Genomic DNA, 13,511 nt, shown 5'->3' on the forward strand with positions numbered 1-13,511 from the left:
AAAAAAAAAAAGAAATAGAGTTGTAAATAGATATGGCAACCTCACTGGTGAGCATGCTGAGTACAAAGAAGACTTAAGACAGAACCTCAGAGAGAGAGAGAGAGACCAGCCTGTCAGGAGTGGGGCAAAAGAAGATGAGCAACATGGGATTAGAATAGGAAAGGCAGGACTTAGGAACAACAGAAAAGAAGACCAGAAGCCCAGGGGCCAGAGAGGCATGGCAGAAGGAAGCAGGCTGGAGAAGATAGTGCTGAATGGTAGCATAAGATGAGAGCAAAGACTGAAGGAGTCTGGACTAAGTCTTGTGGGAAGAGCTGCAGGGCCTGGGGGAGGCAGCCAAGGTAGAACCTTACTTCTTGATGCTGGATCCTGGCAGGCAGGACATGGACATACAAAGCCACCTTAAAGGAAGGTTGTATATTTATTTCTTTTTACTCTCTCCTTTTAAAGTCAAGGAGTAGGTGTAAACATGGAAAGGAAAGATACAGAAGTGGAGAACCGAGGTTGGGGAGAATGGAGGTGTCTAGACATGGTCTGGACACATAGCTCTATCTGCCATGCTGGAACACTACGAATTTGAAAGCCAAGCACAACCAGTCCTCAGGAGGACGAGCTCAGGGAGTAGGGGCTTGGAGGATCTGCTGGTAATTCCACTGGCAGGTTAGTTGGGGAACCACTCCTCGGAAACTCATTCCTCGGATTAGGATCCTCCGCTAGCAGCTCTGTGTCACGTGGGAGCTGATTAGAAACACAGAGCAAAGGAATCAGAATCCATGTTTTAACACGCTCCCTGGGAGATCTGTGTGCTCATTAAAGTCTGAGAGGCCCTGCACCAGCAAGCAGGAGGAGATGAATGCATACTGTGGGAATGTGATAAATGTTGATTTATGAATGAAGGCAGGCATGAATGGTGCATCCGGAGGAGTCCTGGTTTACTGATACAGGAAGCACACCTCTCCACAGAGACAAAAAGCGACGGAGAAAGATGGTACAGTTGTGGCCAGGCTAATGGGTTGATTTGTCTTGAGAAATCAATATTGTCTGTTTCATCCATAAAATAGGCACCCTCCATGCAAGAGGAAGGAGGTGGGGGCCTAAGAGTTGGGAAGGGAGTGAAGATGGTTTAGTGGACATGGCGGGTTTGAGCAGGCTAGAAAAGAATACAGGGCTAGGAGGTTTCTTGTGACCTCACTGACAACATGGCTGTGAAGTGTCATTGGTGGGAGCATCTGAAATGTCATGAGACTGTCCTGTGGCCTGTGCACACGGGAGAGAGAGAGATCATGCTTGTGTGTGTGTGTGTGTGTGTGTGTGTGTGTGTAGAGGAAGTATTGTGTGTATGTATGTGTAGAGGGAAGTATTGTTTGTGTGTGTATGTGTAAAGAGGAAGTCAGTGTGTGTGTGTGTGTGTGTGTGTGTGTGTGTAGAGGAAGGTATTGTGTGTATGTATGTGTAGAGGGAAGTATTGTTTGTGTGTGTGTATGTGTAAAGAGGAAGTCAGTGTGTGTGTGTGTGTGTATGTATAGAGGAAGGTATTGTGTGTATGCATGTGTAGAGGGAAGTATTGTTTGTGTGTGTGTATGTGTAAAGAGGAAGTCAGTGTGTGTGTGTGTGTGTGTGTGTGTGTAGGAAGGTGTTACCAGGTAGACAACGGAGCCAAAGATCAGAGGACCAAACTTTCCGAGATCTGTCTTTAAGAATGAAGGAATCTAAGGTAGACAGGGCAGTGAGTGAAGGATGGGACATGGTCTCTGGACCCAAAGTTCTGATGTAGACAAGATCCAGGAGAGGTGGAGTAAGAAAACTGGAGCTCGGCCAGAAAGTATGGTGTCAGAGGCGTAAGTCACTTTGGCGGGCGATGATTTACTCTTCTAGCACAGGAATGGACTCAACTGGAGAGGTTTAGACTTCAAAAGCCCATCTACTCAACGGCCTTATGTGACGAATGGGTGAAACTGATAGGATAAAATGTCATGGTTGTACCCCCTGCACACACCAAGAAACAAATGATAACTAAGGAAAAGTACAAGTTTTCTTTACTTCAGCCAGCTTGGGGCTGGGAAATGCAATGTCATATGGAGTGTGTTATGAACCTTCATCTTCTTCATAAGTTTAATCTGTGCTTTCCACTGCCTAAGCCTTAGTCCCCTTGCCTGTCAATCAGGGCTAGGTAATTGCATCTCTTAGAGCTTAGGCAAGATTAAAGAGACACCACATGGAGTAATACCTAGCATGTAATAAACATTTCTTCTTCCCCATGCTAACTTTCTGCAAAAAGCTGGTAATATCCATCTACCATGCAAAGCTACGGTCAGCTCCTTCTATTAAAGTGGTCATGCAGGAACAGAGTCATAGGAAGGCTGGCAAAAGCCCTGCATACCCAGAACAGGGTACAGTGTAAAGGGATCTGAAATCAGAACAGCCAAAGCTCTAGACATGAAGGAGCTTAGAGGCTCTGGAGAGAGCTAAGGTGACGGATCTATGAGCAGAGGCCCTTCTGACGTCCCTGCCCTCCTCCACCCATATACACTTACTTCCCAAAGGGTCTCTCCAGGGCGAAAGGCCGGGCTGCATAGTAGTACTGCTTGTATTCATCCATCCATACTTCAGCTGTCCTCTTGGTGTTCCTGGGGAGATAAGGAGTCTCAAGAGGGGGCTTGCCTGGGAATCACTTGCAAGCATTCCCAGTTGGAAATGCACACACAGAGGCAAAGTTGGCAACAACATTCAGGCAGCAGAGATGTTCATGTTACTGTTTCCAAAACACCAGAATATGATCAATTGTCCCCTGTCTCCAAAGGCACCTCAAGAGATAGAACTTTAGTAATATCAACAACCTTTCCACAAAAAATATAAATAGGAAAAAAAATCACATCGGAAGCTGAACTTTGGTAACTCTCAAAGAAGCAGAAAATGCAAGAGACACAGGTGTATCCATTTGCTGCCTGGCACTTCGAATGCATAGGTGGACTTGTGAGGACCAGCTAACCTCTGGTCTGCTTGGCTAGTGGGCCTTCCTCTTCTTTCCCACAGTGGATATGCTGAGGTCTCAACTCCCCAAGAGTAAGGTCAGTGCATACATGAGCCCAGCAATGGGTATGTGTAACGAATTAGCAATCAAGCCATATCTTTTAGTACTTCACCAGTACGCTAGGCTTTTTCATCAAACCTTGCTTGAGTTTGACCCTAAAGGTAACAGTAGAAGAGAGAGGGGCAGGGGAAGAGGGTGGATTCATTCAATAGTCAGGGAGTCTCAAGAGGATTCCTTAGAGTCAAAAGCAAGAGATCAGAAAACAGTAAGGGCTGGTGACCTGGGCAGTGGAACACGTGGGAGAAAGAAACTTGGGGATCTAACTAGCTTGCTTTTTCAGGTTCTTAGCTCTACTTTAGAGCACAGACATTTGATAGAAGAACGTGGCAACCCTTTCTGATCTGGGATCTGAAAAGACAGGTAATCACAGGCAAGTGGGAACCCGGGGGTACTGGAAGCAGTTAAGGTCACCTGGCTGGCTCCTGCAAGTGGCTTCACTGTCTACAAGCTAGAAGCTGTTTTGCAAACAGTGTGCCTCATTTCTCTAAGCAGAGTGGGCTACCATCAGTCTGCAAGGATAGTCACTGGCCAAAGCCCAATCTCAAAAAAGAACAAACATCTGGAGTTCCGGGATCCTGCTAGCTCCCACTTGGAGGTCTCTGCTCCTGCAAAGCCACACTACAATGCTATGCCAGAAATCCCTGGCTTACTATTATAGCTAAAAAAATCTGAGATTCCCTGATGCTTTCTAGCTTGTTGCCTTCCCCCCTTCCCTGCTTCCCATCCTCTCCTTATGTACCATGCGTTGTAAGATGTAGAACTTGACCACTGTTCAAACCCATGCTTTCTTGGAGTAAGCTGTGTCAGATATGATATACACATGGATTCATGCATGATAAATCAAGAAAGAATAGAGTTACATAAATAGATAGATAGATAGATAGATCTCAAAGGATGTGAAACCCCCACTCAAACACAAATGGATCAAACAGCAGAACAAAAGGAAAGGAGAATTGGATGGATGAGAGAAGCAACTGATGCCAAGAGATGAGAGGAACAAAGTAAGAACATAAGTTAAGAAAAATATGAAGACACTCAGGCTAGAAAGATGGCTCAGCAGTTACGTGGGTACTGCTCCTGCAGAGGACTTGGATTTAATTGGTTCTTGGCAACCACATTAGGTGGCCTACAACTGTCTGTAACTTCAGCTCCAGGGCATTCAATGCTTTCTTCTGGCCACTTTGGGCAACTGTATTCACAAGAATCTGCACCCATACACATAAATGCATATTTTTTTTAAAAATTAAGGTAAGTAGGCATGCATGAATATTTTGACAAGAGAAATCTAAAAGAAGTGAAATGTTGGGAAGAAGATGTATGAAAGAGAGGGATACAAAGGGACAGGCAAGGGGTACCCTGGGGTCACTTACTTCTGTATCTATGGCAGAGAGGCCCTGAATGAGATAAGAAGCCCTGGAGCTGGATTATCAGGTATACCCCATCTGGATTCTTCTAGTCTATCAGGAGGCCCTGAAACAGGCACACTGCTGTACCCAAAAGCCTGGAGCAGGCACAAGGCTGGACTCTCCAGAGCTTCCCGTCTCTTGCTTCCCCTTAGGGATCTTTGTCTGAGTTACCCGGCTGTTTCTAACCACCACTACTATCTCCCTTTGCAAATTCCTAGAGGCAAAGCCCTTCAGGAGGGACTTGACCAGTCACTTTAATTATGGAGGTCCTAGGGGATGAGGTATTTGTGGATGGATTGGTGGGCTCAAGTCTCAGGGATAGCCTAAGGAAGTCTTGGCTTTGATGCCAATTGCCCAAGCAGAGTCCGAGTTGCAGGCATGCAACTCATGCATCATCCAGGGAACTCAGACCATCTTGCAGAGTACCACAGCCTGTTGCAAACTCATGGCCACCATTCCCTTGCTGCTATCCCCATATTATTGGACCAGGACATGCACTTACTTTATATATGTGTTGGCGTTCCCATCAGGGAAAACATAAGGATGCTTTTTTCTGAAGACATGTCCCACCCGGCTGCAAGGGATGATCTCCAGGCCACCTCCACACATCCACACTCGGAAAGAGATTTCTGCAAGACACCCACGTTTCTGTTATTACTTTCTAATCCTTCTATACTGGCTCAGAGATGCTGTGTCTAAGGTTTCATAGGCATCTAAAAACAAATTCTCCAATTAGGCTGTGTATTTCTTTGGGAGCCCCATGTAATTTGAGTCCCCACACTGTGAAGAGTGATTTGGGACAGCTCAATAGACAGCATGGAGATGTGGGGGGACCCTAGTGGGATGTTTTGGGAGATCATAAAAGGCTTGCTTTGGGACATGATACATAGCAAACTTTCAGCATAGAAAATCAGTTACCGTCACCCTCTATGACCACAAATGGTTAGAACAAAGATGAAGGGCAAGGCTGGCAGGGTGGCTCAGGCCCCAAAGGTACTTGCTCCCAAGCTTGAAGACCCAAGTTAAGTCTTGAGAACAAACATGATGGAAGGAAAGAATGGACTCCCACAAGTTTTCTTTTGTCACCAATAGGAACACTGTGGCACATATATAATGCACCCTCCCAATCAAACAAACAGAACACAGAGATAGGCAGGCAAAGATACACATGCACACACACGCACACACACACACACACACACACACACACACACACAGAGAGAGAGAGAGAGAGAGAGAGAGAGAGAGAGAGAGAGAGAGAGAGAGAGAGAAACATGAAATAATTCTGAGAACATAGAATAATCCAATCAACAGTGGATTCAGGACAAAGTACAAAACACCCTATCAAGGATGTAGCAGAAGGTACCTGGACCACCCCAAGCCTGCCCTTCTTCCACTGGATAAACACGAGCTAACGGAGTCCTAGGGTAGGAAGACAGAACCTGAGCAGTAATCAGAGCTACCGAGGATGCTCCCCAGGGTGGAGTTTCACACATACACCTATCTCTTCTTCTTTTGCTACTGAGTGGTGGTGAGTAGGGTGGAGTTAGGGCAGGGTGGAGTTAGAGAAGGCTGTCCCTAGTGAGTTTCTACTAAGAGTAGGCTCTAGGCCAGGTTTCCCCAGCTTAGGGATCAGGGAGATGATAATGGTGGTAGAAGTGGGCAGGGGCATATTTTATCATTGCAGTTGTTTGAAATTGGCTGTGTGTGGTGATACTGAAAAGCATCTAAAACCAGTGGTATGAGTGCTTTAAAATTCTCTATACATCATGTACCCCCTTTCTGAATCTACCCAAACACCCTCTCCTACCCCACACCTTAATGGGCACATCAGTGTTAGAAAGGCAAGAAAAGGTAATTTCTAATTTGTGGGCCTTCCTGCCTGGCCCATGCTTTTGCATTGAATCTTAAGTGTGAACACAGACTCCCTAAGAGAAAAAAAATCCAAGACTGGCTGGCCCTGTGATGCAGTCCTAGTTCAGGGACAGAAAATGAGGATGTAGGTATCCCCAGGCCCTTTCCATCACAAACGTGAATATGTTCAACAGCCTGGATCCTACCTTCCTGCCTCCCCTAACTGCTGTCTCTCTACTGCTTCCCTGTTATACCTCCATCATACAGCCCTCAGAGGAGGCACCTAAGATAGGATTCTGCCCCACCCCCAACCCACTGCTTTCCCATGTCCTCTGCACATTTCTTGGCCCCTTCTGTCTCCTCCTAAGGCAAGGAAAGACATGTCTTTGTCTACCAAGTCTGGATAGACCTGTTAGATGCAGCCTTGGGAAAGCCAGGCTCCAGCTTTCTACAGTTTGATCTTGATTTCCTTGTGAGTTAAACCAAGAACCATAGACATGCTCCACAGAACTGCTGTCAGTATCAACTGAAAGAGACTTCCGAGTTACTGTCGGAAACTCAAAGGCACTGTTGTGAAGGCAATCTCTCGAGAACCCAGACACCAGTGACATCACCCACCTGGGTGTACTTCTTCACAGGTCACTTCTAGCATCTGCCAACACTATAGGAGACACCGGGGCTTACTAACTTAATACCTGAGATTTCCTGTCTCCTCAGATGTCCCACATATAGAGAACTGGCATTTGTGGTCAGGTTTCTGTCTGAGCTTGGTGTTTGTGAGTCACTAAGCAAGATGTGGCTCAGCCAACTGTCTGTCATCTACATCTTGATCAGACACTACAATGAACAATCTCAGGGGTCAGATGTAGAATCCTGTTAGTTCCATGTGCGAATAGGATTTCTTTCCTTGTGTGTGATCTCGTCAACTCTTCTCCGGGGACCCAAGAAGGGTCTGTTCCACTTTCTGAAAAGGAAACTTCTATAAACCCACAGCACATGAGATGACGGCCTGGCTTACTAGATATAAGCTACACACTTTGTGCCAGCTTTTTTCTAAGCAGATGCATATGCTTTAGCTACTGTGTCTTCTTTTCCATGTATTCAAATGAGACATATGTCCCTCTTCATTTGAAAAGCAAATTCTTGCACCCTCAATCCCACACTCCCCACTCTTTAAGCTACCTCTTTCCCTGAAGACCCTCCATCCAGTCTTTCTTTTCTGAGTCCACTGACCCTTGCTCTCCACCAGCTATGTTCAGTCCCCTACCTTAAACAGTGCCATCACCTGACCCTTTGTCCCATTCTCATTTCCTCTGTGATGCTGTCATTGACTATCTTTCCAATATCAGCTGCTCCATTGTCTGATTTCAGGGTCCTCTTGATGACATTGAGAACTTTCCTCTGTACCAGCATCCCCATCACTACCAGATACAGTGTTCAACTTCAGAGATGCCTGACACTTTAGAGAGACATGTGACCCACCATGCTACCTCTTCTACATCTCTTGGCATCATCCCATAGTCCCATCTTCTCTCCTCCTCTAAGCCTATCTTCCACCATTTCAGTTTCTCCTGTGTTGTGTTAGAGCCCAAATTCAAACTATCACAATTCTTTAGGCCTTAGCCAGGGAGACAATAACATCCTCCTGTACTTATAGGTCAGGGAGTTTCCTGTCGATCTTTCTAACAGTCCTGCTTGCTGCTTATTGATGTCTTGTTTTCTAGTGCAGCTATGCTAGGACAACCAACAGCAAGATATCAGGAACTGATGTACGTCTCTCAACTTCAACCTCAAAGTTGTTGTCCTGAAATCCCTCTTCCCCAGGACTGAGCACCACTATTGTACCCTAAGACACAGTTACTGTCTTCAAAATACCCGCAAGTAGGACAAGAAGCAACCATTCAGTTTCTGCCTCATCAAGTCACACATTCGATCCTACCAAACTTAGCTCTCCTTCAGACCAGCTGTTCCGTCTACAGGAGTCCTTGGCCTGGCATGAGTTAGGTTTCTCAGCTCTCAAGCCCAGATTGCTGTAACAGGAGTTTTGGATCTTCTATGGGTCCCTGTGTTGTCACTTGAGTCAAGAGGTCCTCTTGGTGGTATGAGGAGTTTTGAGGTTAGAGTAATGATTTCTAAGCACCACTCTGCAGAATACTTAAAATCCAGGATGTACAACCAGCCTGCCCTTATCTGCATTGTGACTTGAGGAGGATGAGCAATCTCTCATGCTCACACACTGGGCATGCTTGGTTAGCAGTTTTGTGAAAGCCATTGAGAAAGTCTGCTGATCCTGAGCTTCTCAAAGAGGACCTGGACAAGTGCCACGAGAACCACGGATGCTGCAGTGGGAAGCCAGGCATTCTTAGAGCCTTGCTCTCCATGTTTGCACTGATGTGGTGCCACCATCTCTTCAGTGAGGTTGGAGGGAGACAAAGTCTTTCTGTAGAGAGTCTTCTGGGGTTCTCGCTTAGTCAGTGCCTGCATCATCTCCCTGGTGATAAATGTCACACATACTCCGCATCTCAGGCAGGGAGATGTGTAATTACTCCATCCTCACTGGGGCACTGTGATGGGACCTTATATTTCGAACTTCAGATTAATATTTGAGAGCAAATTGCCCTTGCGCCCTGCATTTTCTTCCCTTGTCTACCATGTACTCATTAGCACATCAGCTATTTTTACCACCTCTGAGGACCCTCACCTCTTACCAGAATCAACACCCATCTGATGAGCACATAAGTGGTGGGTAGGAATTCAGGGTCCAGAGAGCAGCTCTTTTTCCAGGAAGCACACCGTCCCTGGTCAAGGTTCTGGCTTCATTTCATAGCCTGAATTCTAACGAGGGTAAAGGGTACCAGTTCACATAAGAACAGCTGTGTGCAATGAGCTCTGTTTATTTTTCATTGATTTATTTATTCAGTGTATGTTGGGAGGATAGAAGGAGGTGGAGGGATGTGAGAGAGGTGGTCTACACATGTGCACACATGCCATTGAATCTATGTGCCCATCAGAGGACAACTTGTGGGAGTTGATTCTTTCCTTCCACCAGGTGGAAGGAGCTTGAACTGGGACTTGCACTCCAGTCATCAGTCTTTGGGGACAAGTGTTTTAGACACTGGGTCATCTTGCTGGTCCCATGGATCATGTTTTAAATGGAGTATCCTAGAGTGTTACAATTGAGTATTGTGACATATGTGATCACATCATCTATCTACCTCTTGATGAGCTTAAACCTGGTGAGGACAAAGGAAATAGAGCAGCAGACAGTGGTGGACAGAAAGAGATGTTCACAGTCTGTTGGCATGCATAAATCTGCCCTTACTTGTGTGTCAGGTAATTCAGTAATCTTTAATTTCCTGGCTCTTACTGGGTCAAGAAGCAAGTTCTGTGTGTACTAAGGCCAGTACATATTCCTCCCCAGTTCGCCGGCTGTAGAATTAATCTTCAAAGCAAAACTGTTAAAAACACAAGACCTCCAAAAGGTCATGAGGGATTGGCTCTGGTGCATGGACCAGGGCTGTTATCTAGGGAGTGAGTTGTTATTATGGAAACCTGTCGCCATAAAGGGAAGAAGAATTTGCCCTCTGTTGAGCTCTCCAGCTTGTACATTTTGCCAAAGGATGATCGAGCGAGCAAACCCTACCCAATCTTGGACTTCCCACTCTCCAAGAGAGTGAGAAATAAAGCTTTATTCCATATTTCCCTTTGGCCCACCCAGTGTGGTATCCTGCTATAGCAGCTCAATGTCAACTAAGACAATTCCACTGTTTTTTAACAAACACTCTGATTTGACTGGAGATCATCTTATTGGGCCATAAAAGATAGCTTTGGATCTGTGAGCCAAATGCATTCCACCTCACATCTGGGACAACAGATGCTATACCCAGGCCTCTACTTTTGGACAACTATTAACCACAAGTCCACGGTGATCACCCGTGGCCCTGTGACTACCAACATCCTTCAACGTTCCAAACTCTGATGGCAAATAAGCAATTGGTATCTCTCTTTGATAGTATGTGGGACATTTAGGAGCAGCAACAAAAGGTGGCCCGTGGGATCACATCTGGGCCTGGAGAATCACACAGGGCACTGGGTTCAAACAGAGCAGCCCAGAGGGTGTCATGTATCATGACATATTTGGGGAAAGATGATGTTTCCTCAAATGGGAGTGCCCTTATTGAGGCCACTTCCCTAACCCTGGGCTAAAAGCAAAGGCAGGGGCACTAAGGTATCTCAGCAGGTCAGCCTATCCTTCTTTATGAGACATTGGCCATGAAGGATCCTGAAGGGAAGGCAGCCAACTCTAGTGGAGCAGACACTCAGCTATTTTCACGCAGTCTCATGACATGTGGATGTGATGAGACTCTTATGTTGTTTCTTATGTTGCTTTAACGATTCTCCTCGAACTTAGAGGACTTGGGAGGCTCCTCGACTCAGTGTCTTCCATGGCTGAAGTCAGGGTGTCAGCAAGACCATGTCCCTTCATGGAGGCTCTGAAGGAAAACTTGCTATGAAGCTCACTTAACCGATTTTAGAAAGTTACTCAAGGCTTCAGGACTTGGGTTCCCTTCTCCTTGCTGGCTGATGGCCCAGAATTTCTTTCAGCTACTTTTTTTGCTGTTTCTTCCATCTTTAAGCTAACAGCTGCTAATGTCCCTTTGGAGCACGGCACCTGGCTTATGCCAACTCTCTGCTGCCACGTGCCTAAGAAAGCTCTCTCATTTTAGAGATCCTGTGATATTAGATTGGACCCATTTGCAACATTCTCCAACCCATTGATTGGTGACCTCATCACACTGCTTAAAAACCTTGTGTCACAGAAGGTCACATCCAAACAGGCTCCAGGTATTTGGGTATGGCTATCTTTTGGGGGTTGGGTAGGGAACTGCTCATCTTACTTAAGAAACCTCTGCTTCTACCTTCAAGCCCTAGAAATAGGCTCAGTGAGGAGAGGTAACTTTCCCAAGGGTGCTCGGTGGTACCTATGGGCTTCAAACTTACTCCTATCTGATCTTAAAGCCTGAGTTCTTCCCGAACCATACATGTCTCCAGAGCCTGGAATAGCTTGGCATCCCAGACTCCATTCTGAGCATGGTGGGTGGTAGCAAGGCTCTTTTGGGCTCTACCTCATTTCTTTTTTCTGCACTGTCCTTTGTGCCTGCTGTGCTTTGGAAATCCCCCATTCTAAATTCAGGACTCCCGTATTCTCCCTCTGTGTGTGTGCCAAAGCTTCCTGGTTTGGGAAGTAGGTACCCGCATCCCCATCCCCACCCTGCCTCGCACACACTTGTTACTGGCAACAGATTCCTTTTTTCCCTCTAGAGACCAAAAGCTAAAAGTGAGATGTGGCTCAGGCTCTGAGTAAGTAGATATATATTACATGTATCCTGTGTTATGTAAATTGGAGCTTAAGTATCCAATTTTAATGCAAATCAACCTCGGAAAAAAATTTAAAAGCCACATTTCCCTAAAGCCTGCTCGTGTCCTAAACTGTGGATATAATTATCAAAAGTGCTCAGCTCATTTTAGAAACACTTGGTGGGAATGAAGTACCAGGTCAGCAGGTGGGGAGGTTAACCAAGACACAGTATGGCTTTTTCAAGGCCCTTCAGCCAATCCATCTGCAGCCACTTCTCCAGTGGAAGATGGGGGTGAGGTGAGGGTAGGATCGGATTCAGTCATAGTCACCCTGGCCCAAGAGCACATGTCATTTTGGAGCTGAGTACACGGGCAAACATGTCTAGAGCACAGAGAAATTCTGTCTGGAAAGAAGAGACTTATCAGCCTGCTGCTATTGTTTATATAATCAAAGAGACTGTTCTAACATAGCTCCACTGGATTCTATGTAAACTGCTTCACATGGTGCCTAGTGCATGGTATGGTCTGCCCTTCATCCTCAACCCAGATTCAACCAACACCGAATAGTATTTTATTGAAAATAGACAATTGTTTTTTCTTGAGCATACATGTATAACCATTTTGCCTCACTATCTCCTCCTAAACCATGCAATTTAACGACTATTTACATGATTTTTGTGTTCTATCATGTATTATACGTAATGGGGGAATGATTTCAGTAATACAAGTGCTTGCACATTGGTTCTATGCAAATTTGGCACCATTTTATATAAGGGACTTGAGCATCCGTGGGTTTGGGTGTAGGATGATTTTGGAACTCAAAGAGACATATGTTTCTGGAATTGCCTTGCCACCCAGAAATCCTTTCCCATTCAGTCTCTCGCTTTTCACACAAGCATTTTGTGAGCAGTTTCAACTATTCTGGGCATTGAGAGTCAGACATGAGATGAACTTTCTGCTCTTGCTTTAAGAGAGTCAGCAGTGGGACAGGCACCGATAACTGGACAGCCACATACTTAAATGGGTCAGTGGAAGGGTGGTATAAAGGACACTGTGCTGAGAAGACAGGATGCAGAAGTGGGTGGATGGGGGGGAGGGGTGGTAGCAGAAGGGAAGGCAGAGAGAAAGTGTCCCAGCTGTAGAAGAGGTCACTCAGAGCTGCCATCTTCAGGGGTTCATAGTGGATGCATAAGGAGGCTCTCTGTTCTTATAGAAGGCCTGAATAGTCTGAAAGTTCAGGAGGATCTGCCAATGTTGGAAGTGTGGAGAGCAGCCTGATGAACCTAGGAAGATAGACACTTCTGTAGGAGAGGGGCAGGAGGAAGTCCTTGTGGAACAGACCTGGGAGACTTGTCTCTCAGCAAGACCACTTTGGCAGGAGCTGAAGGGTAGACCTGACAGTAATAAATAGCGTTGGAGAACAACTTAGCAAAGAGTGGCCAGAATGGAGGGGTGTGTGTGGTGGTGTGGTGGTGGTGGTGGTGGTGGTGGTGGTGGTGTGTGTGTGATGGACTATACCCTACAGACAGGATTCCTTTGTTCTGGTGGGCACCTTATTTTATCCTCTTTTATATCCAAAGCATCACTCACACCCTCCATCTAGATAGCTGATCATCAGTCACACATGTGGACCACTTTAGAATCCCCACTTTAGTATAGAATTCTCATACTTTGTGGTCTTGCAACTGCTACCCATGCACATAACCATGTCATGTATGTGCTCTTGGAAAAAGTACCTTATTTTTCTGGTATACAAAAATACTTAAAAGGAGGGAGAGAGAGAGAGAGAGAGAGAGAGAGAG

At 45.9% G+C, this 13,511-nt stretch overlaps 1 protein-coding gene across 1 annotated transcript in view; it reads right to left on the bottom strand.

The window, feature by feature from the left end:
* Galnt14 (polypeptide N-acetylgalactosaminyltransferase 14) overlaps positions 1-13,511 on the bottom strand; it is a 226,050-nt gene that overhangs the window by 20,093 nt on the left and 192,446 nt on the right. The window contains exons 10-11 of the mRNA XM_021186338.1: positions 5,000-5,126; positions 2,535-2,627 (exon numbers count right to left, since the gene is read on the bottom strand). Coding sequence (XP_021041997.1) covers positions 2,535-2,627; positions 5,000-5,126 — 220 coding nt within the window. The remainder of the gene's footprint in view (positions 1-2,534; positions 2,628-4,999; positions 5,127-13,511) is intronic.

The sequence above is a fragment of the Mus caroli genome, chromosome 17 (assembly GCF_900094665.2).
Source record: "Mus caroli chromosome 17, CAROLI_EIJ_v1.1, whole genome shotgun sequence".
In the NCBI taxonomy this organism is placed as follows: domain Eukaryota; kingdom Metazoa; phylum Chordata; class Mammalia; order Rodentia; family Muridae; genus Mus; species Mus caroli.